This window comes from Papaver somniferum, chromosome 3 (genome assembly GCF_003573695.1).
Source record: "Papaver somniferum cultivar HN1 chromosome 3, ASM357369v1, whole genome shotgun sequence".
In the NCBI taxonomy this organism is placed as follows: Eukaryota; Viridiplantae; Streptophyta; class Magnoliopsida; order Ranunculales; family Papaveraceae; genus Papaver; species Papaver somniferum.
Window position 1 is genome coordinate 113,848,527 of NC_039360.1, and position 26,016 is coordinate 113,874,542.

General features: G+C 36.1%; 1 protein-coding gene across 1 annotated transcript; it reads right to left on the reverse strand.

The window, feature by feature from the left end:
• Positions 1-858: 858 nt before the first annotated feature.
• LOC113357092 (phospholipase A-2-activating protein-like) lies at positions 859-7,870 on the reverse strand. Its single transcript, XM_026600363.1, has 22 exons — positions 7,676-7,870; positions 7,244-7,578; positions 6,616-6,719; positions 6,480-6,548; positions 6,280-6,340; positions 6,008-6,147; positions 5,627-5,816; positions 5,010-5,071; positions 4,804-4,892; positions 4,609-4,681; positions 4,428-4,487; positions 3,975-4,121; positions 3,828-3,866; positions 3,601-3,638; positions 3,280-3,366; positions 2,881-3,046; positions 2,378-2,455; positions 1,911-2,047; positions 1,739-1,812; positions 1,507-1,576; positions 1,332-1,394; positions 859-1,241 (listed from the first exon to the last, which is right to left on the reverse strand). Exons 1-22 carry the CDS (start codon positions 7,748-7,750, stop codon positions 1,113-1,115), a joined length of 2,286 nt encoding a protein of 761 aa, XP_026456148.1. The 5' UTR covers positions 7,751-7,870; the 3' UTR covers positions 859-1,112.
• Positions 7,871-26,016: the final 18,146 nt, after the last annotated feature.

A 26,016-nucleotide genomic window follows, 5' to 3' on the forward strand; every position in this document is an offset into this window, starting at 1 on the left:
GAATACCCATACTGAATCCTATATATGTAATGCGCTAACTTCCTAAACCATGTAATGAATATTTTGTTTCTGAAAGTAAGGCATAATTGGATTATGTGGGCATATATAAACACCGATTCCTACAATCGGTTTATATATGTATTAAAAAACCTGATTCTGGGTTTACTTCGTCCTTTGAAAAAATAAACCGATTCTGGATCGAGTTTTGAAAAATAAATCAAGTTTTTGATGATGAATTAATGGTAGTTGATTTTAGGGTTAACTTGATTCAACATCATTTAATCATCCAAATTAGCACTAATCAATCAGTGGTAGTTTTACCATTTAGTAAAATAATTGGATAAGGGATTATCCATTTTACTTCAAATTACTCTTTTTTGTCTTGTACTGGTAGAGCCAAATTAATCACAGTAGGCCCCAATTTAGCCAGGCAAAACAAGGTGTTGGAATCTTTTTGGTACAAAAAAAACACTCAGAAAATTATATTTTGGCACCACAAAAAAATAAAAGATTATTCCGAAGTTGAATTTTCTTAGTCATTAATAGCCCGTTCGGTTGGGAGAATTAGAATCCTAGGAATCCATTTCCTAGGAAATGCGCCAAATTCCTTGGACCGAACGGGACAAATGAACTCTATGTAATTAGGGATTTCAATTCCTAAGAATCCAATTCCCTCCAAAATGATAGATTTCCATTGCATTGGCGCAATAATGCAATGGAAATAACAACGATAATTGAATTACCTCAACCGAACATGAATTTTCTAGATTGGAATCAAATTCCTTGGAATACAATTCCAAGAATTGGATTACCCCATAATTGAATTCTTAGGATTCTAATTCTCCCAACCCAACGGGCTCTAAGTTTAAAAGATTACTTGATTATAGAAAGCTGCTAATGAATTTAAAACCGTTTAGCTATTGGTATTATTTACAACCCAAAACGTTTCCATCATAATTTTTGTGTGAAATGTTCGGGAGGAAATAGATATTCGACAATCATGAAGACCAATCTCATGTTTACCAAAACTCATTAGTGGGTGTTAAGATGCAGATCAAGAAGAAGTCATTATATTCCAGCTCCTGGTTTCAAATTCGCCCTCACATTATAAATTATGTGGTTAAAAGTTCAATGTCGGATGCAACTTCAGCAATCTTCACTTCCTTGGAAGCCTTTGCAATCTTTGCAATACTTTGAACGTCGAAATCTATTGCAATTCCTTTCACAAGACCCTCGAGCATCTGTTTGTAAGAACAACCTTTAGCATAAGAATTGCAAGAGATAAGACTTCTTTCTATCAAGTAACAGGTATGAAATTTCAGAAATAATACCAATGATCCAACAGCAACCAGGGCACGGAATTTCGAATCAACATCTTCACTGCCTTCTGCAATCTGTAAATCATATAAACGAGTTCATTGTAATTCATTTAAGATCCAGTATGTTATACAGTGATACTTCACGTGATTCATTAAAAGAAGGTATTTGTGACAGAAAAGGACATACTTCGATAGCTGCTGAAAGAACTTGAGATTGGCCTTCTTGATCTTTCTTTTCAATCAAAAGCACAGCATAACTGCGAAAGGAACAAAAAATGAAATTGACATATATTAGTTTGTGCAACTGATAGTTATGGCAGCAACCAGAAACCAGATCAGTATCTAATTAATGCACCCAAAAGCTATTTTGATAAACAAATCATGAGAAAATGAAGCGACACAAAAGGAAATCAACTCACTTGAGAATCAATGTCGAATAAGATAACTGTACATTCTTGTTGGACGATGAACAACTTGAAAACACATCAAGCACCTGCAAGATCAACGAACAAATGAATCAGCATTCATATACAGCACCACTGCAGTAAAACTCAATCTGAGGAATATCATTTTAGCATAGAAAACACTAACCTCACTACGGTTCCTTTGTAACCACTCATGGAAGGATGACTGCTTAAAGAGATTTGCCACGACACGCGTGCTGGTCAAAAGGTTTGCTGCCAATGCAGGAGCACTTGTAACCTTCTTAATTGTCTCCAACAGAAAATCTGATTAGACGTATAAAACCCACAGAAGTTGGTAAAATACAAAGCAAAACCTCTTCAAAACACAATATACAAAATCGAAAACACATTTATAGAAAGCAAAACTTTTTCAAAGTAGGATAGGGATGATTATATTATGTGTTTCTTTACACAAAATTGAAGCACATTCTACACCACAGCTATATTAGACGTGCTTTAAATTGACTATATTGGTAAAAACATTTGAAATCTACAGCAAACTTGCAAGCATGATAATAATTTTTTAGTTCACATCAACTTATCAACAATAGGCAGCAAACATTATATCTAATAATAGGCGAAATATCTGAATACCGTTGCCAACTTTTATATGCTGCTGAAGTAACCTTGCCCCATCAGGATGAAGGATTATCATCCGTAAGACATCGATAACTGCACAAAAACAAGTTTATCTGTAAACATACTTGATGATGTCAATACTTCAAGGCATACAAGCAAAGAAGAATTTGAAATCAAGAATGCTCCTAAAAAGTAATTCGTTTCAAACATCAATATGCTGAAATTCAAAATATCTACTAACACAGCCTTGAATAATTTCTGCAAGAAGAGGAATTATTAACAGGAAGAAGAAAAAAATAACGAGAACTTTTTCCACCCATGAACTCGATGAGATGAGCCGACACTCGAAAACTGATGACTCTGACGCGGCCAGATAATTGAGAATATATATATATATATATATATATATAAATTATTCACAAAACCATAACAACAACTTGCTCATACTTGACACTTCGTGGTACATACAAATAATAGACAGCAATGCGTTCAACGAGTATTAAGATATGGGGTATAACCTGGAAACACCATTGCAACTGGCCAAAATTTTAATGTTTTCAGCAACAACGCAACGTCAACATCTGCAAATGTACTTGTATGATAGTGTGACGTGTCCTGTAATATCTTCTTAACAGCAGACACTCTGGACATCTCAATCTCTGTTAACGCCAGATCCTTCTGTGCCTGTAAATCGGGTGGAAATTGTCATGTAACCAAATGCAAGGATATATAATTTCAATTTATGGGAAGCAAAAACACTCGATGGAGAAAAATCGATATAAAAGTGTAGAACAAAAATCAACAGAAAGACAGCAAGAGATTAAATACCAGAAGTGCAACAACATGAGGGGGTTTCTATAGCTTAGAAGCCTCGCAGAAAATCAACTATCTAGATTTACAATATAGAAATATCTTACCGGATCTGATAGTAAGGCACAATTGAATTCTGTTATCTTTTTGAGAATCCCATCAAACTGGGCCACGTCAAAGAAAAGCATTCCTTTCTGGAAACACAAAATGATTCAAAAAGGTACAATTGATAAAAGATACTGACGAGGAACCAACTCAATAAACAACTGTACGTGAACAAAACAGCTTCCATAACAAGAATAATGACCATGATAAGGACGGTTGTGACTGTCACATAGTAATTACTAATTAGTAAGAACTAAGATGGATACTTAAACTCCCGCGTTGACGGAGATGCAAGATGATTATAGAAACAGACATGGACATACCTTGGGAATATGCTTGAAAACAGGTTTTGTAGCCCCACCTGATTAAGTCATGTGGTACATAAAGTTATTATTAGCCTTGGTCGAACATTTAATGTCACGGAGTCTAAATAAATAGGCAAAGAATGACCAAGATTCAAGCGTGCCGATGTTCTTAGCAAAATAAGCACCAAGAATTCAGAAGTTTATCTTGGACTAAAGAAAGATGCCTTCAAATTGGAGTTGCATACCAGATAAATTGGAAGATGCTCCCGGTACATAAGCATTAGCTGAAAGAATGAAGTACGAAGATTAACTACTAACAGACAAATCCAGGGAAAGACCTGTTGATGTACGTTATTGAGCATGACATAATGCAATATAACATCGGTACTCACAGCCAGTATAAGGATCGCGAAATGATGCATCAAATGTGAAGTTGTTCTGCCCAGAATTTTGTAGTATAAAATCTACAATTTGTTGTCTATAGGATAATGGAAGGCTTTCCTTCAGAAGCCATTTGTCAGCTACATCATACGGGCTATCTGGAAACAGTTCACTGATTATATAATCACTTTCAGGATAGACAAATGCATGTAACGCGAACATTAGCATCAAATAAAGTATCTACGTCCTTTTATTCCTGAACTTCATTCATAAATGCTGTATAATGTTCTTATACTTGTATGCTTCTATTTGTGATAGATTATATCAACTAAGGAATTATGGATTTCTGAGAACCAAGTTACCAAGTACTAGTTTTTCATCTGAGAGAAAGGGGAGGCAATGTATAGGCAAATAGGCCTATAACAACCATACAATAGGGTGACTTCAAAATGAACAAAGATTACCTGATCTATTGTAAGGCAACTTACGAATGGGCTCACCATCTCCAATGTCAACATCAAATACTGTGTGGACAGAAGGTTGAAGATTAGAAAACAAGGTCGGAGGTAAAAGAGATAATGGCAATCCTTTTTTCATTTCCTTATAGTGAAAAGTGAGAAAGTAAATTGTGAAACTGGGAATTACCAAAATCATATTGAGTTCCATTCAGGACTGGCCGCTTCAACCCATCTTCCGGTCCATCAACCACTTCACCAATCTAAACAACAAAATGGGTCAGATCATCATACACACATCAATCAGACCGAAAATCCTCGGGGCAACTTGAATAATAAGGGATAACATGTATACATATATAAAAACAAAACAAAAAATACATACTTTGTCCCATATCTGCTCTCTTGAGTTCCACGAGTAAGCAACACCGTTATCCCCTTCTCTTACAATCTTAGTCTGTCCATCTGCTGACCCTGTTACCATCAAAAAAAGGGTTTGACCAGCAAAATAGTGGGTGCAATACCCAATAAAGAGAAAGTTTGCATAACTCCTACAATGACATAACTAAGACAATATTTTAGGAATGATACCTGGAGTATGCAAAGAATCCAGCCCAGGTAATTCCTCCAATTTCAATCCTCCGACTCTTTTTCTACAATGTGAAGAATGCGTCACAAAACAGCATATGAAGCGAAAAAGGTTTACGTACATATGGTGAAACAATAATATTGTATAAGAGAATTGTTTAGTCAACTCAAATAGATGACTATTCGTACAGGGTGGTGAATATTTTCAGAGACATCAATATTTTCAGTCATTCCTTTGCATAGTGAAAAGCCAGAAGTTGGTAAATGTACAGAGAAACAAGAACTGTTCAACAATCAACCCCAAATACTTGGGAATAGGCTTGAACATAGCACAATGAAGATGGCGATGACGATGATAAAATGTAATTCAATGTAAGAAAAGGCATGTGTATATCTGGACATGTTTTCTGCAAAGCCTTTGGTTATGGTCGAAATGGATACGAATTTGCTAAATTCAAAGGGTAAACCCTGAAAGGAAGTGGATAAATGACTAATCATTAGCCAGGACGCCAAGAACTAACTCCAGACTTCAAACATTTATCCTTCGATCTCCATAGAGCTACGTGTTCACATGCAAAACTTAAAGCGACAATGATGCGAACACAGCCAAATTAATTTACCTGCTGCTTTTGTACGTAGAAAGTCGGGTAGTGAATGCTTCGACATCAACTGGATCAGCTATCCTGTCATTATGCGATGTCCATATCCGAACAACTCCATCTGAACATGCAGTAACCACATCACCATTTTCTAGAAATTTGGCATCCCAAACACAACCAGGGTGTTCAATGCTCTGTACACAAACTCCATCTGTAATAATAAGAGTTCAAAAGAAAATACTTCAAGCTGAAGTCAAGAAGACCAGGTGCAACAATAAGAGATTGCACTATCGAAGGTATAATCAAGGTTAGCTGCCCGTAAAAGAACAATGGAGAATTAAGAGGTACTGAAGATTGTTCAACCAATGAAAAACTAACTGAAAAGCATTTAACAATAATAACCTTTCCATATCTTAGCAAAACCGTCTTCACTGCCGCTAACAATCAGTCCAGAAGAATGTGCATGAACAGAGTAAATAATTGAAGTATGATCAACCATCTCCATCAAAACTTGACCAGTTAAGGCCCACAACCTGATTGAACTGCCATTGCAAAAGTACCAGAAATTTAGAACCCCACAAGAAGAGATGCAAAAAAATAAAATAATGTTTCCGGATACTAACTCGACTGGCCAAAAAAAAATTAATCTTGTTTAACTTCTGTTCCTCCCTCACCTGTCATGTGATGCAGAAAGAACCCCAAGACCAGGCATTACAGCTAAACCTCGAACAGTATCTGCACAAGTCCCAAATGGCATGAGAAGAAGGCTCATGAAACTTAGTGTGTGCCTAAGACAAGCAAGTGAAACACACAAGTAGCATAATGCATAACTTGAATGATGAAAGCACGATTAAGGAACATCATGAAAACAAACCTGTATGCCCAACGAATGTGTGTGCGCAAGTCTTTCCTCTCCAAAGTTTTAATGTTGAATCACTTGACCCTGCACAAATGTATGTTAATACTTTTAAGAGAAGTAAAGAACAATGTTAGTTGAAGCAGTATTGTACCAGTAATAAGTTCGCCTGTCGGTAGCTTGATAACTGCTTGTACAGCAGATTTGTGAGCTTCCCATGACTCAGATTGTTGACCATTCCTCCACCGACGTATTGTACTGAAACACATGCCAAAAAAGTTCACCGCTGTGACCAACTTACTACATTACCTACTACAGTGATGACCAACAAAAAAAGAGGCTGGAACTTTAGAAACTCCTAACAAGAGCTAATGTCATACGAAAAACTACTTATACTCCTTCTGGATTTGCGGTTAACCGTTAACGTATAATGGTGTATACCATCGCTAACTCTACCGCACTGCCCCCATGCTTTTAAGATCGCATCCATCCATTGCCCAACACTGGCAATTAAGGGATGACATTGCGGTCTTACAGTGCCTCATTAACCTGCAGTATTTTAAATCCCTTCATTTGTCCAGCGCTGGTGCAACCAGTGTATAAGTATGCTGCAGTTGAGTATCACATTCCTATTACTCACTAAACATTAGTAAAATACACATCACCCCCCAGCCCTTTACATGTCTACTATCATATCCATTGGTTTGCTCAGTGCTGGTGCTCATGCGGTACAAACAACATAACACATTAGAAATAAAATCATTAACTTTTCAATTACTCACCCATCAACTGATACAGAGACAATGTCTGAAACATCATCACCAGCAAGACCGGTAACTTGCAATTGATGACCTTTCATTGTCTGGATACTTTCTCCTGTTTTCAAATCCCATAACAGAACAAGTGTATCCATACCACCAGATACAATTCTACCAGCTGGGAAATTCTCATCTGGTGCTATCCAATTCAATGGACCAACAAAACTAGTATGACCTAACATAATCTTTGATTCTTTACACTTATTCTTTTCTGTTGGATCAATTGACCAAAACCTAATAGTTTTATCCCTAGAAGATGTTGCAATTCCAGTTTCACCACATACACATATTCCTCGTACCTAAGAAAAAACAAAGCAAATCGATAAATTCCACATCAAAACTTCGACGATCATCAACTGCTACGGTACAATTAGGGTTGAGAAAGAGAGATCTTACATCGTCCTCGTGACCAGTTAGTTCAGAGCTGATACGGTATTCGATAAAATCCACATCCATATTTTCCGTCTTCATCTTTTTCTTTGAGTGAGACTGTAATGAGAGTAGCTAAGGTGAGAATCGGGGGATAGGTGCTTTCTTCGTATAAATAGGCGAATCTAACATAGGAGGGGAACGAAGTAAACGCAAATAGAAGGTTTCTTGATCTTCCAAACTAGTTTGGTGAGAGGATCTGAAATAACTGCGGCATGTGCTGGGCTCGATTTCGCTTGGCCCGGGAAAAGCCCCAAGCACAGTGAATATGGAGCATGGTTCGCCGCATAGATCAGGATTTGTATATATAATTTGAGTCCAAATTAAAGAGCCGTGGTTAAATAATTTGAGTCCAAATTAAAGAGCCGTGGTTAAAGGCTGAACAAAGCTCAAATTCTAGAGCTTCTTATCCCATTTAAAAGAATATAGACGAATGATAATCTTGAGTTTTGAGATCTATTCGATGTTTTTTTTTGTAGCGCACGGTATGGGGTGGGTGGTCAAAACCATTTAGGTTCATCATCTTGTTAAAACAGTGCATTGACGAATATGAAAAATATATAACATCTTATCAAAACTAATCGCAGGAAACAAAACGCATATCGTATATCTTCCTATTCTCTTATCTTTATCTTTCCATACCGTATTTTTATTTTCTACGCTTCCTCCCAATTCCCTCATCTTTATCTCTTCCCTAGTAGTTGTAACTAATCTAAATATACCCTAGAGAATATTTTCTAGCAACCCATCTTCGGTAGGGGAGATTAACCACTTTCTTTTGCGATCATAATCAGGTTGTGCAATGGTGTGCACCACCGGAAGAGGAAAGCGTGGAACTGCAGCTTCTGTGAAGTCTACGCTATTGTTGACGAAACTGGAAGCACGCCATAATCGTTAAAAGAGTTGTGAGAAGATCCTTCATTAGCGAACGTATTTTTATAAGATCCTTCTCCTTTTTTTCTTTTTTTCTTGCGGTGAGAAGACCTAAATCTCAAAGGGTTATTGATAAATCGTGGTATTATCCGTTACAGGTAAGACCATTTAGTAAATATATTTTTTTCACGATTTTTTGTTAATAGTTCATGATTCTGATTTTTATACTGTTGATTGATATGCTTTTTGCGGGGGATTAAGTGGAACATCATAAATTAATGGAAGAGAAAAGGAATCAATAGATATATAGAAGGAAATGGTTTAAATTAAGTTAACCGAAGAGAGAAGGAATCAATAGAATCAACAGGCACACCAAAAAAATGGCGTTAATCGCATCCCATCGCAGTAAAACTTTTGGTTCATGTTCTAATCATTGGCTGTATTTATCTCTCGCGGTTCAGGTTTGTAGAATACGCTATATAACTAGGCCATATGTTTTTTTGCTGGAGTGCAAGAGTATTTCAGTACATAATTTGGTTAATATTTTATGATTTCATCTTTTCTTAATAATATTACCATTTTCTTCTTTTGCAGTGCTCTTTGTTAAGAATCAATAAGAAAAATCAAGTAAGAATAAGAAAAAAGTGTGGAAATCTTAAGGAAGTATTTTTAGAAAAAGCCAAGAAAACAATTCACCTAACTGGTTTATATTCCAGATACTACACATCAAACCAAATCATTGCATTTCTGCCTATACTATAGGCATTACCCCACCTCATCACAATGAAATCAAACTAGCTAAGGGTCATCATCATCACTACGATGCATCGCCAATTTTTCATGATAGCAATATCACCATCTTATTTCTTAATGCTTCCAAATTGCAATCCATTGACTGTTCTGCTCAACATTATATATCCCTAACCTTTTTCATATTTTTTTTGTATGGTTTGGGTTTTTGTGTTCTTTTGTTATTTATCAAAGAATTGTCCACAACTTTATTATCTGATGCCACATTTTTTACCTTTCAGATGGTATTGATGATTCATCCTCGGTAGTCCATAAATTTTGTGAATGTAATTATCTTAATCTTGCGTGCCTAAATACTGGCTTGAAGTTTCCGCCGGTGATGCTCGGTGATGGTGAATTTCAGGGTTGTCCTGCTCACTGTGAAGCTGACCTCACAGCTTAAGTAACAAGAAACATGGTCTCTCGACCATCACCCGCAACCAAATAAGTTGGAAGGTCTTATAATTAATCTATGCTTATCATGCACGTCCAAAATGTGGTTTTACGAAGCTGGCATAGTACACTGGCAACTTTATCTCATCTTGACTCATGGTTACATATATAGTATCATATATCGTGTATTGCAGACTTTCAAAGCCATAGCCACAAGTCATAGGAGAGGGTAAGCGCTCGAGAAAAAAAAAATCATTGGATCCACTGCACGCATACGGTTTAGAGTCTGACCCATGGGACTGAGGTGCTCAAAAATATGTACAAGCCAAGGAAGAGCTTGTAGCTTCTAATGAGATGGTAAATTTGGAATTTGGATTTCGTATTTTGCTCTATAGTGATTCTTTGTTCAAGAACTATGTGGTAAAATCTTACATATGTTACTTGATTCTTGGCATCTGTTGGAGAACACCACTTTAACATTACTTTGCACCTTACTCTCATTTTTGGTTTCTATTTTAATTCATCTTTTTTACTCTTAGTTTTTCCAGTGCAGAAACAAAAAGTACATATGATGCTAGAAAGATATTTACTGAAGGGCATTTGGGAGAGGATCAAAGGAGTGATGACGAAATGCTACCGTCTGCTAACATAAGTGAATATGAAGGCGGGGGCGAGGAAACTGATGACGAAATGCCACCGTTGGTCAAAGATAGTGATGACGAAATGCCATTGTTGGTCAAAGATAGTATTGGTAAAAACGAAGGTGATAACCAGGAATAAGGATCAAGAGATGGAGATTGGGCACCACGGTAATACTAAGAAACACTAGACAGTGGCATTTTCTGCCCTGGACAATTTTTCCGGTGGATCTTGAACACCAAAAGCAAACATCCCACTAAAATGGTCATTATAATGAAAAAAGACGATAAACATAAATATACAAAGGTCATCTAAAACCAAGAAGTGTGTGATAATATGTCACAGGTAGACATGTAATGTTCAGGATGTAGACAAGTGCATCCAGATTGGAACTATTTCAGTTCAGTTGTGTTTGAATTATATTTGAAATTTTAATGAATGTGGATCATGTTTTTTGCCTTAAAATTTTCTTTCTTACTCAAAGTTTTATTTTTAAACTGTTTTATGAAGTTCCAATAGTTTTTTTTACAACTTACATGCATAGTACAATTAGCTGAAGAAAAAGAACATATGTAAAGCATCAATCATTCTTCGGTCTTCTGATAATGAGTGCATGAACATGGTTCAAAATGAACTGACATTCTGAGAATTATAAACTTAAACCCGTGCAAAGCACGGGAAAGACACTAGTATAAATAGTAAAAGGATATATGAATCGATAGTCCAAGAAAAGGTGGTGTACATACATGTATCTTGGTCAAAGAGCGGTTGAAATCATTTCTAATTTTGGATGGTAGAGATTATGCGGTGGTGTATATGTATCTTGGTCAAAGAGCGGTTAAGATCATTCCTAATTTTTGATGGTAGAGATTATGCCTCGGCCCCCTATTCTATTTATTATTTTATTTTATTTCATTTTGGTTGAAAGGGAATTTCATAAAAACTAAGGAAGAAGAGGTACATAGTTTTGATTACAAAGATTACTTAGCTTATCTAGCCAAGTGTTTTTTCTACATATAACATAATAGTATATTAACCCTATTCTATAACATAACAGTATATTAACCCTGACCCAGTTAATTCTAATTTCATCCAAAAGCTAACCTTGGCTCTGTCGTACAATGGACAACCAATTATATATATAATTCTAAGTTCTGATTAAAATATGTTATACATCAAGAACACATGACGAGACGAGAAGTTGTAAGTTGATTTTGCATGTTCAATAACATGCATACTATGACGGGATACTATTCATTTCTAACCGGGATGAGTTAGTATTTCTACATTTCCTCTTTAGTGCTCTTAGAGTTAGAAGCAGATGTATAATAATAAACCAATTCAAAAGTTAAAAGAATACGCTATTGTTTTCCTTTATGTTGTCGATTGGAGTAAGCATATCCGGTAAGATGTTTAAATTTTATTACTTTCGTATTATTGTTGAATGGTTTTCGGTTGATTTTAATCTAGGTTTTCCACTGCAAACTGAAATTACATGCATCTGTTTATGTAAAATAGCTATATTTGTGTTCCAAAATTCTCATTGAACAAAAGTTTGTAAGTTGCACTCCAAATATTTGACAGCACATCCCAAAGAAAAATATGTTAACTCTCTCGATTTACATGAGCTTGCTATGTATTTGCTCTTCCTTGGTTCCAAACCTTAACTGATTCTGAAAGGATCTCTATATAATTTTTCTATAACTTTTTTGCAAATTGTATCATAAGTTTTCTCTCTTCTTTTTGTTTATTCAGTATCCATTTCTTTTAATTGTTATACAACTTCAGATACTCCACATTTCTTTTTATTGTTATACAACTTCAGATTCTTTTTGTTTATCCTAATTCCAACGTAAATATCCATTTATAATTTGCAAAAAAACAAATAACCATATGGTCGAAAAATCAACTTATAACCAAGGAAGGAATGTGCACCCGGGCTAGAAAGGGTGCACATAGTCGCATTCCCTAAGAATAGGAAAGAAAAAAAATATCTCTATATATATATATATATATTAAGCATCTAATCTTATGTTGGGTGTTTTATGTAATTATACTAGGTCTCAACCCGTGCCATAATGGCACGGGCAAGGATATGTGTTTCAAATGTATCCATCGTTTCATACATGTCGTAATTGTCTGAGAAGAATCGAACCGATCGATCCAGGTCTAAATGTTTTGAGGAGTTGGTTAATAAACATGTCATTATCCTCACATATTTTAATATTGTGTATGTAAGTCATACAACCCTTTGGGACAAACATAGTTAATCGTCAGAGCAAATCCTATGGGTAGTACAACATTACTTAGTTCACTACTTCAAAATATATCATCAAAGGTCATTCACCAAACTTGTAACAAAACTAAAAACACCTAAAAATACTTTAAAATCAATTATTAATCTTTCAAAATCTGTTAGCATTAGAATTTAATTTTTCTCTTTGATATAACTTGTTGGGTTCCCAATTTACATAGATTTGTGTTTATTCATTTTCCTAAAATTTATATAATATTTAATTTTTGATCCATTTCTTTTCTTCTTTCTTTACCTATTATCATGAACTATTTCTCAAGCATGCATAATAATTACACGAAGTTGGGGAGAAATGACAAAAACAAAAATCATGACAAAAAAGGGGAATAAAGAGATATGTGAGAAACTGAATCGATTATAATTAATTCACGCGTAGCCTTGCATAATTCCATGAAGTAGGGGAGAAATAATGACAGAAACATAAACCACGACAAAAGAGGGTAATAAAGAGAGATGTGAGAAACTGAACCGATTATAATTAATTCACGTGTAGCCTTGTGTTTGGTCATTTTTTTATAGGTTTCATTTTTCTTCCTGCTCCCTACTCGGCAAGATCTTAAAATCAGAACGTCTTCTTTTTTGGAAAAATCTGGCCTTTAAATATTGTTTTAATTCTAAAAAAATAAAAAAAGATAATAATTTGAAAACTAAAATCAGATTAAAACAAAACAAAGAAAAATTAACCAAGGGTGACTAAATAATTTACCTATCTTCGGACATCTTTTCTCACCCTACTACTACTACTTCTTCCACCACGACATTATCGTCACCACTCCACCAGTCTCACTAATACCCACCACCATTATCCCCACCGTCGATCCTCCTCCACCACCCACCATCAAAATCACCTCTTAGGACCCATTTTCTCACCCTACTACCACTACTTCTTCCACCACCACATTATCGTCACCACTCCACCAGTCTCACCAATACCCAGCACCATTATCCCCACCACTGCCCACCATCACAACCACCATTAATGCTTAACGATATGGTTCATATCAAATAAATTTATTATGTATCAACGAAAACATATTCATTTGATTAATTAAAGAAACATTTATTATGAAATATCAGTTGCACATTTATTATTAAATTTTAATTAAACGTGATCATTTGTATCGGTAGATTTATGTTCTGCAAGTATAAATTGATCGTTCTTTATCTAACCTAACTTGTCCAAACTTTGTTTTGTATTCTGAAAATGTAATCAATTTTATTTTAATACTAAAAACCGTGATTTATTCGATCAGGTACTATAAATAGTTGGGATCCCATTTGGGTGATCCAGCGGTCATGATCATATTGTCTTATATGATTTAGTATTCTCCTCAAAATATTTGTGTTATGTCCTTACCAGTTGTGCTAAAAACAACCAATTACATCTAGCACAATAAAATTTTGCCCATTTTGTAAAGACATAAAACTATTATTGTCCACTATTATTCACTAACATCCACCACCGTACGTAAAAACCAACCAAGCCCACTATTTTTTCCACCACCAGTAATGTTACCACCTTCACCACTCACAAATACCCGCCACTGTTTCCACCACCCACTGCTTCTTTCACTACCACCACTAAAAATTATTAATATAATTTTTAACCAAGGTCATTGTAGTACAGTGGTAAAGTCATTGGGTGATAATACTAGTTACCTGTGTTCGAAACTCGCCAGCACCAAATTCTTTACCGATTAATGTATATATATAGTTTTTAATAAACTTATTTATTAATAAAAATATGTATTTATTAGATTCATTAAATGAACATTTAATGTTACCACCTCCACCACTCACAAATACCCGCCACTATTTCCACCACCCACTGCTTCTTTCACTACCACCATTAAAATTATTAATATAATTTTTAACCGGGGTCACTGTAGTACAGTGGTAAAGTCATTGGGTGATGATACCAGTTACCTGAGTTCGCAACTCGCCAACACCGAATTCTTTACCGATCAATATATATATATATATATATAGTTTTTAATAAACTTATTTATTAATAAAAATAGGTATTTATTTGATTCATTAAATGAACATTTATCATGAAAAATTAATTAATCATTTATCATGAGCAATTAATACGATACTAATTAATAAAGTATTTATAATGTTTAGTTGAAAAAACCACGGCCGTAGATTTATCCCTCATAGACAAATCTCGGTCGCTCTTTATCTAGCCTAACTTAGCTAAGCTTTGTTTTGTATTCTAGATCTTGGATTGATTCGTGTAGAAATACTTATTCCGATTAGTACATTTCTATTTAATTAAATTTACATGGATAGCTAACTTAACTAATTAAGCAACGAAAAGACATAAAATGAGATAAAAAATGGGAGGCTTTTTTTGGTTTCCTTTCTTAGATATACAAACTACCCATGAGAAGGTATATATAGACCAAACACCAAATATGGCTTAGTCGTGATAAGGCCGCCTCATAGCATGGGTGTCATTATAACGAAAATCATGAAATTATATAGAAGGCATGATGAGTGCCAAATAGTGCATATTTCTACACCTTTTTATTGGCATTTAACTCATCTTTTGCGCTTTAAAATCATATATTATCCCAAATTCTGTATTTTTACTATTTTCAAGAATAAATACGTGTACTAATTAATTTTGTGTTTTTAGGTGCTAAATAAAGATTGGATGAATCGAGGGGCCAAAAGAGCAAAGAAATGGTGACAATGGAAGAGAGATAACAAAGGCTCCCGCTGGAAAGCAGTGAAGAATATATTTTGTGAAGAATATTTTATGCACCTTATCAACAAGTGAAGATTATCTTTTGCACCTCATCCTCAAGTGAAGAATGTAGTTTGCAAGACTTAAAGACTAGGTGTGGGCTCGAGATATTGGCTTTGAAGAATGTTTGGGCCTAGAAGAAGATCTTTCAAGAGATAAAACCTAAGATCCTATACCCAAACCCGTTTCCAATCTGAGCCGTCAGATCCGAGTCAGATGCTCAACATCCAAGGCATCTCCACATTGCACATGAACGATTGATACTCCCGCCTCACACCCAAACTCCTACTTTCCTTCTCCAAATCAAACAGAAAGCCAAACACCTCCTTCGTACTTTCATCCTCTACATACCCTGTGAAACCATCAGTTCATCAATATCTCCATCAATCCATTCCATCCCCGACAAATCTCTGATCTAGAGCCATCAATCAACCTCCTAGTCTCTTTCTATCTCTATTATAGCTTCTTCCCAAAAACAGTAACCCTAGAAGCTATGATCGAGAGAGACAGAGCTAGGGTTAGCCTCAATAGCTAAAAGCAACCATCAAATCAAGAGTTGAAGGCAGAATTGCAGAGGGGGTTTGTCGGGAAAACACGAATTGAGTGAGTGGTGGTTCTTTAATTTATCAATTCTAGTATTTTGAGAAGAAATTGGGTATAAATAGGGGTCTCTGTGAATTATGTAATCATCCAATTTCAGTTGGACCAACTAGTTATCTTAATTAATTTGTTTTTTAATCATCTTCACCATGTTCTAAATTTACCTGCTAGGGTTTAGATGAAGCCCTAGTTTGCTACTTGTTATTCATGTTAATGGCAGTAACCTTGTTGTGCTTAGTTATCTTAGAATAAAATTCAATCTTAGGACTTCAATACTTTACTTTCATGGTGTATGTCATGTATTCATTGTAGTTAGAATAATATTATGTTGAAGAACTACAACTCATGCTTAATCCAAAATATTGATCTTTTGATTAGCTGTGCCCTGAAAAGACAGTTAATGCTTAGGAGAAATACCTTAGTTGTGATTGAATCATTCATATCAAAGTGACCTTAGATATACAGAGGATTGACATCCCTTTTGTTATCAGTTTTAAGTACAAGGTTAGTGTTATGAGCAGAATAACTAGTGTATGCTAGTGGTGGACTCATAGGCTCTAGTACCCTCCTCATCATTTGTTTTACAATATCTTGCTTTACAATCTACGCAAAACCCCTTGTTGTTACTCTCATTCTGAATCAGTATAGTAAGACCATAAGCTTCACGTTACACCCACCAAGTCCTTGTGGATCGACTCGTGCTTACTCGGTTTTACAGGCTCGACACTGTATACTTGCAGTTAGCACATTGTAGGCTTGTTTAAAGTCCTACCAAGTTTTTGGCACCGCTGCCGAGGACTCGGTAGCGGTGTAATTGTTTCTTTGATTCCATCTTACTGATTTCAGCTCAAGTTTTATATATATTTGATTTCAGTGTTGGATTATCTCTTATCTGTCATCAGTTTTAATATAGCTATTTCAATCCATCTGTATATGTTTCATTCTGTCATTGCCATCTTGAGTATAACTTGCATCTAAAAATTCTTAGCTGTATCTGTAGGTTGTGTATATACTTGTTAGATTTTACTTTATCTGTTATAGTATAACTTTGTTGTAGTTTTAATTTTCATCTTCACAACATATCTCCATCTTGCATTATGTTCATTTTTGCATACTTGTACCTTGTATGGTAGTTTAGTGTAATCCATCTGCTATTTATCCTGCATCTTATTTCAGTAAGCTAGCTGAATCTTTGTCTGGTATTCATAATAAGTTTGACGGAGTATTTTCATCCATAACTAGTTCTGCTCAGTCCACTGTAACTTAGTTTTTGGTCTGTTGTAACTTAGTTGTTTAAAATTATGTTAGCACAACTTAGAATTAGCTTGCTTCCTGTCATCTATATATATTTTCCCCTTTAGTAGTAGCTGTAATTTTTGAGCCTCCATATTCAGATCTTTTAGTTAGGAACTGCCTAGTTGTTCAAATAATTCATCAGTTGGTTCGCTGTATTTGTCTTGCTACTCTAGTTGTTAACCATCAATGATAAGCAACTATTTTCTGTGTTTCTTTGATTCACCTGTACAAGTCTGAGAACTGATGACCTCTTTTGAGTAAACCAGGTACCTGCGAAACTACTGTGCAACCCAAGAAGGAGAAAGAAAAATGAGCAGAACAAATCTGTGGAATTGCCTAAACCCGGTTTATACCGGCGGTATCATTCTATACCCTTAAAATATCTGATAACTACCTTGGTTGCTTGTTAAAACTGCGGCATCACTGTTTAGCAGTGAATTTCTGAGTTGTTGACAATCTGTCTTGAAAGATAAACCATGTTCATCTGATAAATTAGTTGCCCGACATAACAAATTCCATAATCTTGCAAAGTTGAAAAACCTGTTTACGCACTGAATTTGTTCTTTCGCTGTGATCTCTTAATCTCTACAGAACCTGCGCATACGTCACTAAAACATACTGTCATGTTCATAAGCATTGGTAGGTGATATTTGAGCAGCTTGTTGACCTGCTGAATCTGTTGAGTCTTGTATGCTACTTCCAAGTTTTAACTTTTGATTCTCGAGACTTCCAGTCTCTGAACTGTGATTCTATTGCTTGTCTGATCTGCAGCATCAAAAAGTTGTATGCACAAATTCTAGGGCTAGCATGTTGACCCTGTATTGTCCTCTTGTATTGCTTGAAACTGAGTTGCACATTTGTATCTTGGTTGAGCCGTACCACATTGTGAATCTGTGTGTATAAGTCTGAGAACTAGCTTTTGACTCTCATAGGCTTTGTGTCTCTGTATTGAGAGTTGCTTGTTTGTCTGATTGCTATAACATGATAACTAGTATGCATGCTAGGCTATGATTGTTACCTTTTCGCGACCAAACAAACCGACTAGTTAGAATTAGTCAAGAAGACATAGTTGACATACCCACTTCTGAAGAGAACAATCCTGACCATTTTGAAACAATGGATGAAGAATTGAACCAAGACCGTAGTATGAAGGATCACATGTACCCAACTCGGGCAAGCCAGCCCTCATGCATTGTTTTACCAGCTGATGCTGGTCAATTTGAGCTAAAAGCTAGCACAATTAATATGTTGCCTGTGTTTAGAGGGGTTGATGCTGAAACCCTTACAACCATGTAAGAGACTTTCTAGATATCTGTGGGACTCTGCGTTTTAACCAAATGCCAGAAGAGTCCCTCAAACTGAGACTGTTTCCTTTCTCTCTGAAAGAAAAAGCCAAGTCCTGGATGCATGCCCTACAACCACAATCCATCAGAACATGGGAGGATCTTACAAAAGAATTTTTCAAAAAGTTTTTCCCTAACCGAAAGACTGCGACAATTCGTCAAAGTCTGAATAGTTTTGTGCAATTAGAAGGTGAGACCTTGTCCAAATATTTGGAGAGATTTAATGAATTATTGGGCTAATGTCCTCACCATGGTTTTGAAAAATGGAGACTTGTGCAAATTTTGTATGAAGGCTTAGATGTCAACACCCGAACCATAGTTGAGTCAATGTGCAATGGTTTATTTATTGACAAAAGTGCTAATGAGGCTTGGTCTTTCTTATTTGAAGTCTCTGAGAAAACTCAGCAGTGGGAGTCCATCCGTGAACCCAAAAAGACCACTCCTGTAGCTAATGTCCATAGGATCGAGTCCGATTTTGAAGAAAAAAAAATGTTGCATCTTTGGATAGGAAAGTAGAAGCGATGGCACCAGAGCTGAAGAGTGTGAAAACTGCTGACCCTACTCTCTGTGACCAATTTGAAATGGTCGTTTGTGCCGCATGCCATTGTTCAGACCACCTAGTGGATAATTATCCAGACCTACAAGCATTTCAGGAATCTAGATTTGAACAAGCCAATGCTTTGTATCATAAGCAAGAGAATAACCCTTATTCTCAGACCTACAACCCAGGGTGGAGGAATCATCCTAATTTCTCATGGTCTAAAGGGCCCGTACAGGGGGGTACAACAAGTAATAATCAAGGATATGCATATCCTATAAACCCCCAAGTACAAACACACACACAATACCATGTAGAGAAAAGGCCTAGCTTTGAGGATGGTGTAAACCAAATGAATCAAAACCTTTTGCAATATCAGAAGTTAAATGACCAGAGGCTTGCGAGTTTAGAACTCAAAATGGGTCAACTTTGTGATGCACTAAACGAGAGAGAAAAAGGAAAACTCCCTAGTCAACCTCAACAAATTCAGACTTTAAAAAGTGCATTTCAGGCAAGCACCTCAACTTGTAATGATACTCCACGAGATCATGTGAATGCTGTCACCACATTTCGTAGTGGTAAAGTTGTTGAAAACAATGTAGGTGTACAACAGTCAGTGGTGTCTAAATCAGACTTACCGGTGCATACAACTCCACAGAAAACACCTGTTGAGGAAAAGGAATCTGAGCATGATAGTGACTCTAAGAATTCCACTGATGCTAATGTCCTTGCACCATCTCATGTCCATGTTGCTCCATTTCCTCAAAGATTGGTGCAGCAGAAGAAAGGTACCCAATACAATGAGATGTTAGAAATGTTTAAACGAGTCAATATAAACATCCCTTTTCTTGAAGCAATCAAACAGATACCTACATATGCTAAATTCTTGAAAGATCTATGCACACAAAAACGAAAGCTTCATGTGCATAAGCGTGCCTTTCTCACTGAACAGGTAAGTTCAATTATCCAAAACAAGACCCCACCTAAGTTTAAAGACCCAGGTAGTCCTACTATCACCTGCACTATAGGTAAACATACAATTGATAGGGCTTTGCTAGACTTAGGTGCAAGTGTGAACCTTTTTCCATATTTTGTGTATAAGAAATTAGGTCTTGGGGAGCTGAAACCCACAACTGTTACGCTACAGTTAGCGGACAGATCTGTGAAAATCCCTCGTGGTATTGTTGAAGATGTGTTAATCAAGGTTGAAATTTTTTATTTTCCTGTGGAATTCATTGTGTTAGATACTCAACCTGTGCAATATCCAAATAATCATATTCCTGTCATTTTAGGACGCCCTTTCTTGGCGACGTCCAATGCCATCATAAATTGTCGTAATGGAGTGTTGAATTTGTCCTTTGGTAACATGACCGTAGAACTAAATGTTTTTAACATTAGTCAACAACCCATAGATTGTGATGATAGTGATTTGCATGAGATAAACATGATTGAGAGTCTGATCCAAGACTCATTGCCTGACATCTTATCTGTGGATCCTTTGCAAGCATGTTTAGATAACTTTGACTTAGATCTCTTTGATTCTGAGTACATTAGTGAGGTTCACTCTTTGCTTGAATCTGTACCACCCATGGATATTGCTAAATGGCAAAATGCAGTGGAACCACTTCCACTTTCTGACTCTGAATCTGCCCCAATTCATGTCGAACCTCCTAAGCTTGATTTGAAACCATTGCCTGATACTTTGAAATATGCTTTCTTAGGTTCTTCTGAGACTTTGCATGTTATCATTGCATCATGTTTAGACACGAAACAGGAAAACAAACTTTTAGAAGTACTTAAAGAACATAAAGAGGCCTTAGGTTGGACCATCTCAGACCTTAAAGGTATAAGTCCCACAATTTGCATGCATCACATAAATCTCGAAGAAAATACTAAACCATCTAGGGAAATCCAAATGAGACTTAACCCCAACATGAGAGATGTTGTTAAGGGTGAGATTCTGAAATTACTTGATGCGGGTATCATATACCCAATTCCAGATAGCCAGTGGGTCAGTCCCATTCAAGTTGTACCCAAAAAGTCTGGCATTATTGTAGTTCAAAATGAAATGAATGAGCTAGTCCCCACTCGTGTAACCACGGGGTGGCGAGTTTGTATTGATTATAGGAAATTGAACACAGTAACAAAGAAAGACCATTTTCCTCTTCCCTTCATTGACCAAATGCTAGAAAGGTTGTCAAGACATAGTCACTATTGTTTCTTAGATGGCTATTCGGGTTATAACCAAATTCACATAGCACCCGAAGACCAACAAAAGACCACATTTACCTGTCCTTGTGGAACATTTGCTTATCGTCGTATGCCTTTTGGGTTGTGTAATGCACCCGCTACTTTTCAACGTTGCATGATGAGCATTTTCTCTGACATGATAGATGAGTTTCTTGAAATTTTCATGGATGATTTCTCTGTCTTTGGATCTTATTTTGATGAATGTTTGCATCATCTTGCTCTTGTGCTAATTCGATATAAAGAAAAGAATTTGGTTTTGAATTGGGAAAAATGTCATTTCATGGTTAACTCAGGCATAGTTCTAGGGCTTATCATTTCTGAAAAAGGCATAGAAGTAGATAAAGCTAAAGTTGATCTCATTCAATACTTGCCTCAACCTCGCTCTGTGAGGGAGATAAGGTCATTCTTAGGCCAGGCCGGTGTTTACCGGAGATTCATCAAATACTTTAGTAAAATTTCAAGACCATTGTGTAGTCTTCTTGCAAAAGATGTTGCATTTGTCTTTGATGACGCTTGTAAGAAAGCGTTGGAGCAATTAAAAGCTCTTCTCACATCTGCCCCCATAGTCAGACCACCCGATTGGACCTTACCATTTGAAATTATGTGTGATGCGTCTGACTATGTTGTTGGAGCTATTTTAGGTCATCGAGTAGACAAACTCCCTTATGTGATCTACTATGCTAGTAAAACACTTAATGATGCTCAACTGAATTATTCCACCACTGAGAAAGAATTACTAGATGTTGTGTTTGCATTGGACAAGTTTAGATCTTATTTGATAGGGTCTAAAGTCATCATATATTCTGACCATGCTGCATTGAAATATCTTCTCTCTAAAAAAGATGCTAAAGCTCGTCTAATTCGCTGGATACTCTTGTTACAAGAGTTCAATCTCGAAATTCGAGATAAGAAAGGGTCTGAAAATATTGTTGCTGATCACTTGTCTAGGTTGAATGTTGAATCTGTTGATGAATCTTTGCTTATTAGAGAATCATTCCCTGGCGAACAATTGATGCTTGTGTCTGAAATGCCTTGGTTCGCTGATATTGTCAACTACCTTGTCACTGGTAGAATGCCCTTGCATTGGTCTAGGCAAGACCGCTCTAAATTCTTGGCTGGAGTGAAGTATTTCTTTTGGGATAACCCATACTTGTTTAAATACTGCCATGACCAACTCATTAGGAGATGTATCCCCAATTCTGAACAAAGAGATGTCATCTCTTTCTGTCATGACCATGCATGTGGAGGCCACTTTAGTGCCAAGAAAACTGTTGCAAAGATCTTGCAGAGTGGTTTCTATTGGCAAACATTGTTCAAAGATAGTCATGCCTTTTGTGTTGCTTGTGAACGATGTCAGAAATTAGGAAGTGTCTCACGAGGAAACATGATGCCCTTACAACCTATTTTGATTGTGGAATTGTTTGATGTGTGGGGTATTGATTTCATGGGTCAATTTCCTAACTCTGAAGGTATGTTATACATTCTTGTTGTTGTTGATTATGTCTCTAAGTGGGTAGAGGCCATTGCATCCAAAACAAATGACCATAAAGTAGTTCTTTCTTTTCTTAGAGAAAACATTTTCTCTCGTTTTGGAACACCTAGAGCAATAATCAGTGATGGTGGTACTCATTTTTGCAATAAACCTTTTGAATCACTTATGCGCAAGTATGGAATCACCATAAGGTAGCAACACCATACCATCCCCAGACCAGTGGCCAAGTAGAAGTTTCTAATAGGGAAATTAAGCATATTCTTGAAAAGACGGTTAATCCAACTAGGAAAGATTGGTCTTTACGTTTAAATGATGCTTTGTGGGCCTATAGAACTGCATACAAAACTCCCATTGGCATGTCCCCTTACAGACTAGTGTATGGTAAAGCTTGTCATCTACCTGTTGAGTTAGACCATCGTGCATATTGGGCCGTTAAAAAGTCGAACTTTGATCTTGATAAGGCTGGTACCCCAAAGAAAACTTCAACTCAATGAGTTGGAAGAACTAAGAAACGATGCCTATGATAGTGCCAAAATGTACAAAAATAGAATGTAAGTGTTTCATGATAAACGCATTTTGCGTAAGTCTTTCACACCTGGTCAAAAAGTTTTATTATACAACACTCATTTGCATCTTTTTCCAGAAAAATTACGTTCTCAATGGTCAGGCCCATTCTTGATACGTACTGTTTTCCCTCATGGAGCTATTGAAGTTGAGAATCCAGCAAACAAGAACATCTTTAAGGTCAATGGTCAGAGATTGAAACCATTTCTGGAGTATCTTCCACCAGGAGTTGAGACCATGGACTTGGCAGACCCTGTTTATGTGGACTGAACTGGTTCACCTGTGTACATACATATGGATTAAAAGTCCAGTCTCTTTCCCTTTTCTTTTTCTTTTTACATAATTTTTATGTGTGCCAGCCAAACTTTTTGTTTTATCGTTCTATATCTTGCTGTTTGCTTTCAAAGCATTCTACCACTTTTGGTTTAGCACAATCCTTTTTGCAACTGGTAATCTATTTCCTTTAAAGCTACTCTGAAACATTGAGGACAATGTTAGATTTAGGTTTGGGGGAGTATTTTGCATATAGAGTTTCTAGTCTTTTGTATTTAATTCAAAAAAAAAATCAAAAAATTCAAAAATCTTTGTAAATTTTTGCATAAAACCTCCAACTTTTAGAGATTTTAGAGTCACTAGCATGCTTCTAGCTATGTTTACATAGAGAGTCTGACCGAAATAACTGAACTTGGAAGTACTGGAGAACACAATCGGGTTTCTTAGTTGTTAGAGCGTTAAAGTTGGATTTAACCATGCCGGTGGGCGAATTAGGTGATGCAAAGATATTTGGTAGTAGAGTTGTGATCACCCTTAGTGGAGACTACCTATTTTTACATCAAGCGAGGCACCGACCTTCAATTTTTGTGACTATCGAAAAAGTCCTTTTAGAGTGTGTGTCACCGTACGTAAATTCCGGGTAGGAATGGTGAGCTACCCAACTTCGCACCACTTTCAACACTATTTTTGATCTCTTGAGTGCTAATTCCGTCAATCATGAGGATGACGTCTAAAGATGAAAACTCCTTCTTGTAGTTTGATTTGCAGTTAGCACTACTCTCTCTCTCTCTCTTGACAACTTCAACAGATCCATAGAAACACATCATCATCAACGAGCAAAGCAATATCAGATTCTATGAACAAAGTTGAAATAGTCCGAGGTTTACATGCAACAATTCAAGTAAGTAAAATTCTTATTCAAAGTAAAGATATAGTACAAAGAGCAGAATTCTATACACATTTGAAGAGGTATTTTACAAGAGCAAAAAAAAGAAAATAAGATGAGAATTAGTGAAGTTTATGAAATCAAGACAATACAGGTTGTGAAGAATTTAGTGATAAAGTCCTTCATCCATGGCTTTAGTAGTTTCATTATTATTTTTTTCAGTCTGTGTTTATGTTTTAATCAAAAAAAAATGAAAAAGAAAAAGAAAATAAAATATTTATTACAGTTTGTTTTTAGTTTTGTTTAATAAACACCATGGTAAAAGAAGAATTTAAGAGGAAATTCCAAGCAACAAGGAAATTGAAGAGAAGAATTAGAAATTGCCAAGGTTCTAAGAAGTTCAAGAGTTCATCATCAACAGTTGAAGACCGAAGATTGAAGACGTTTCTATGGATGTTGTGAGAGTGTGTTGATTGCCGATCGGATGTGAAGGTAAGTGAGTACTCCCATCCTTGCTAATGATTGATTTCCTTTCTAAAAGATCATCAGAAAATATTTTTTTTCCCACAATTTTGTGGAGTCTCCAGAAATTATTTCGGAAGGCTCTCCTTCCCACCATTCAACGTGTGCAGGATTTCTCTCTTTATTCCTGTCTGCACACATGAGAGACTAAAAAAGCGGTCTTTTTGAGTGCAATTATCACAAAACCTTATTGGTGAGGCAGAAGTCGAGGCTTGTGATCACTCTCGAACCCGAATTCTTTCATATGGTATGGTTATTTCTCGCTCAACTCTTAAGGATGAGAATGCGTTCTTTGGTATTTCTAACTTTGTGTTAATAGCATGCAAAAACTCTATGTCCTCATAGCTCCTTGGATGCTTGAGACTCTATTACGCTCTGAAGATTGGAGAGGGTTTTGTGGGTACATCTCTGATAGGCCCTCACGAGACTACAACTCGTCCAACTAGGGACACCTAGGGGTGATTATGAGATTTTTCGTGGGATGTAGTAATTAGGATTCGTTTCAGACTTGCGAAGGAAATGGAATTTTTAGATTTAATAAATATATACAAAAAATATTAACAATATGGGCAAGAGTACTGGGACTAAAGATTCGGCCATTTTTTTTTCTTCAAATGGTTCAGAAATTAATTCTAGCAATTATAGTTCAAAAACAAAACAAATATTAACTCTAGTTTATTGCCAAGATAGATTTTATAAAATATTACTTGTATTTCTTAAGCATGGCATATCAAAAATCCCTAGGACTAAGCATACTCCATCAAATGAAATCACAAGTAAT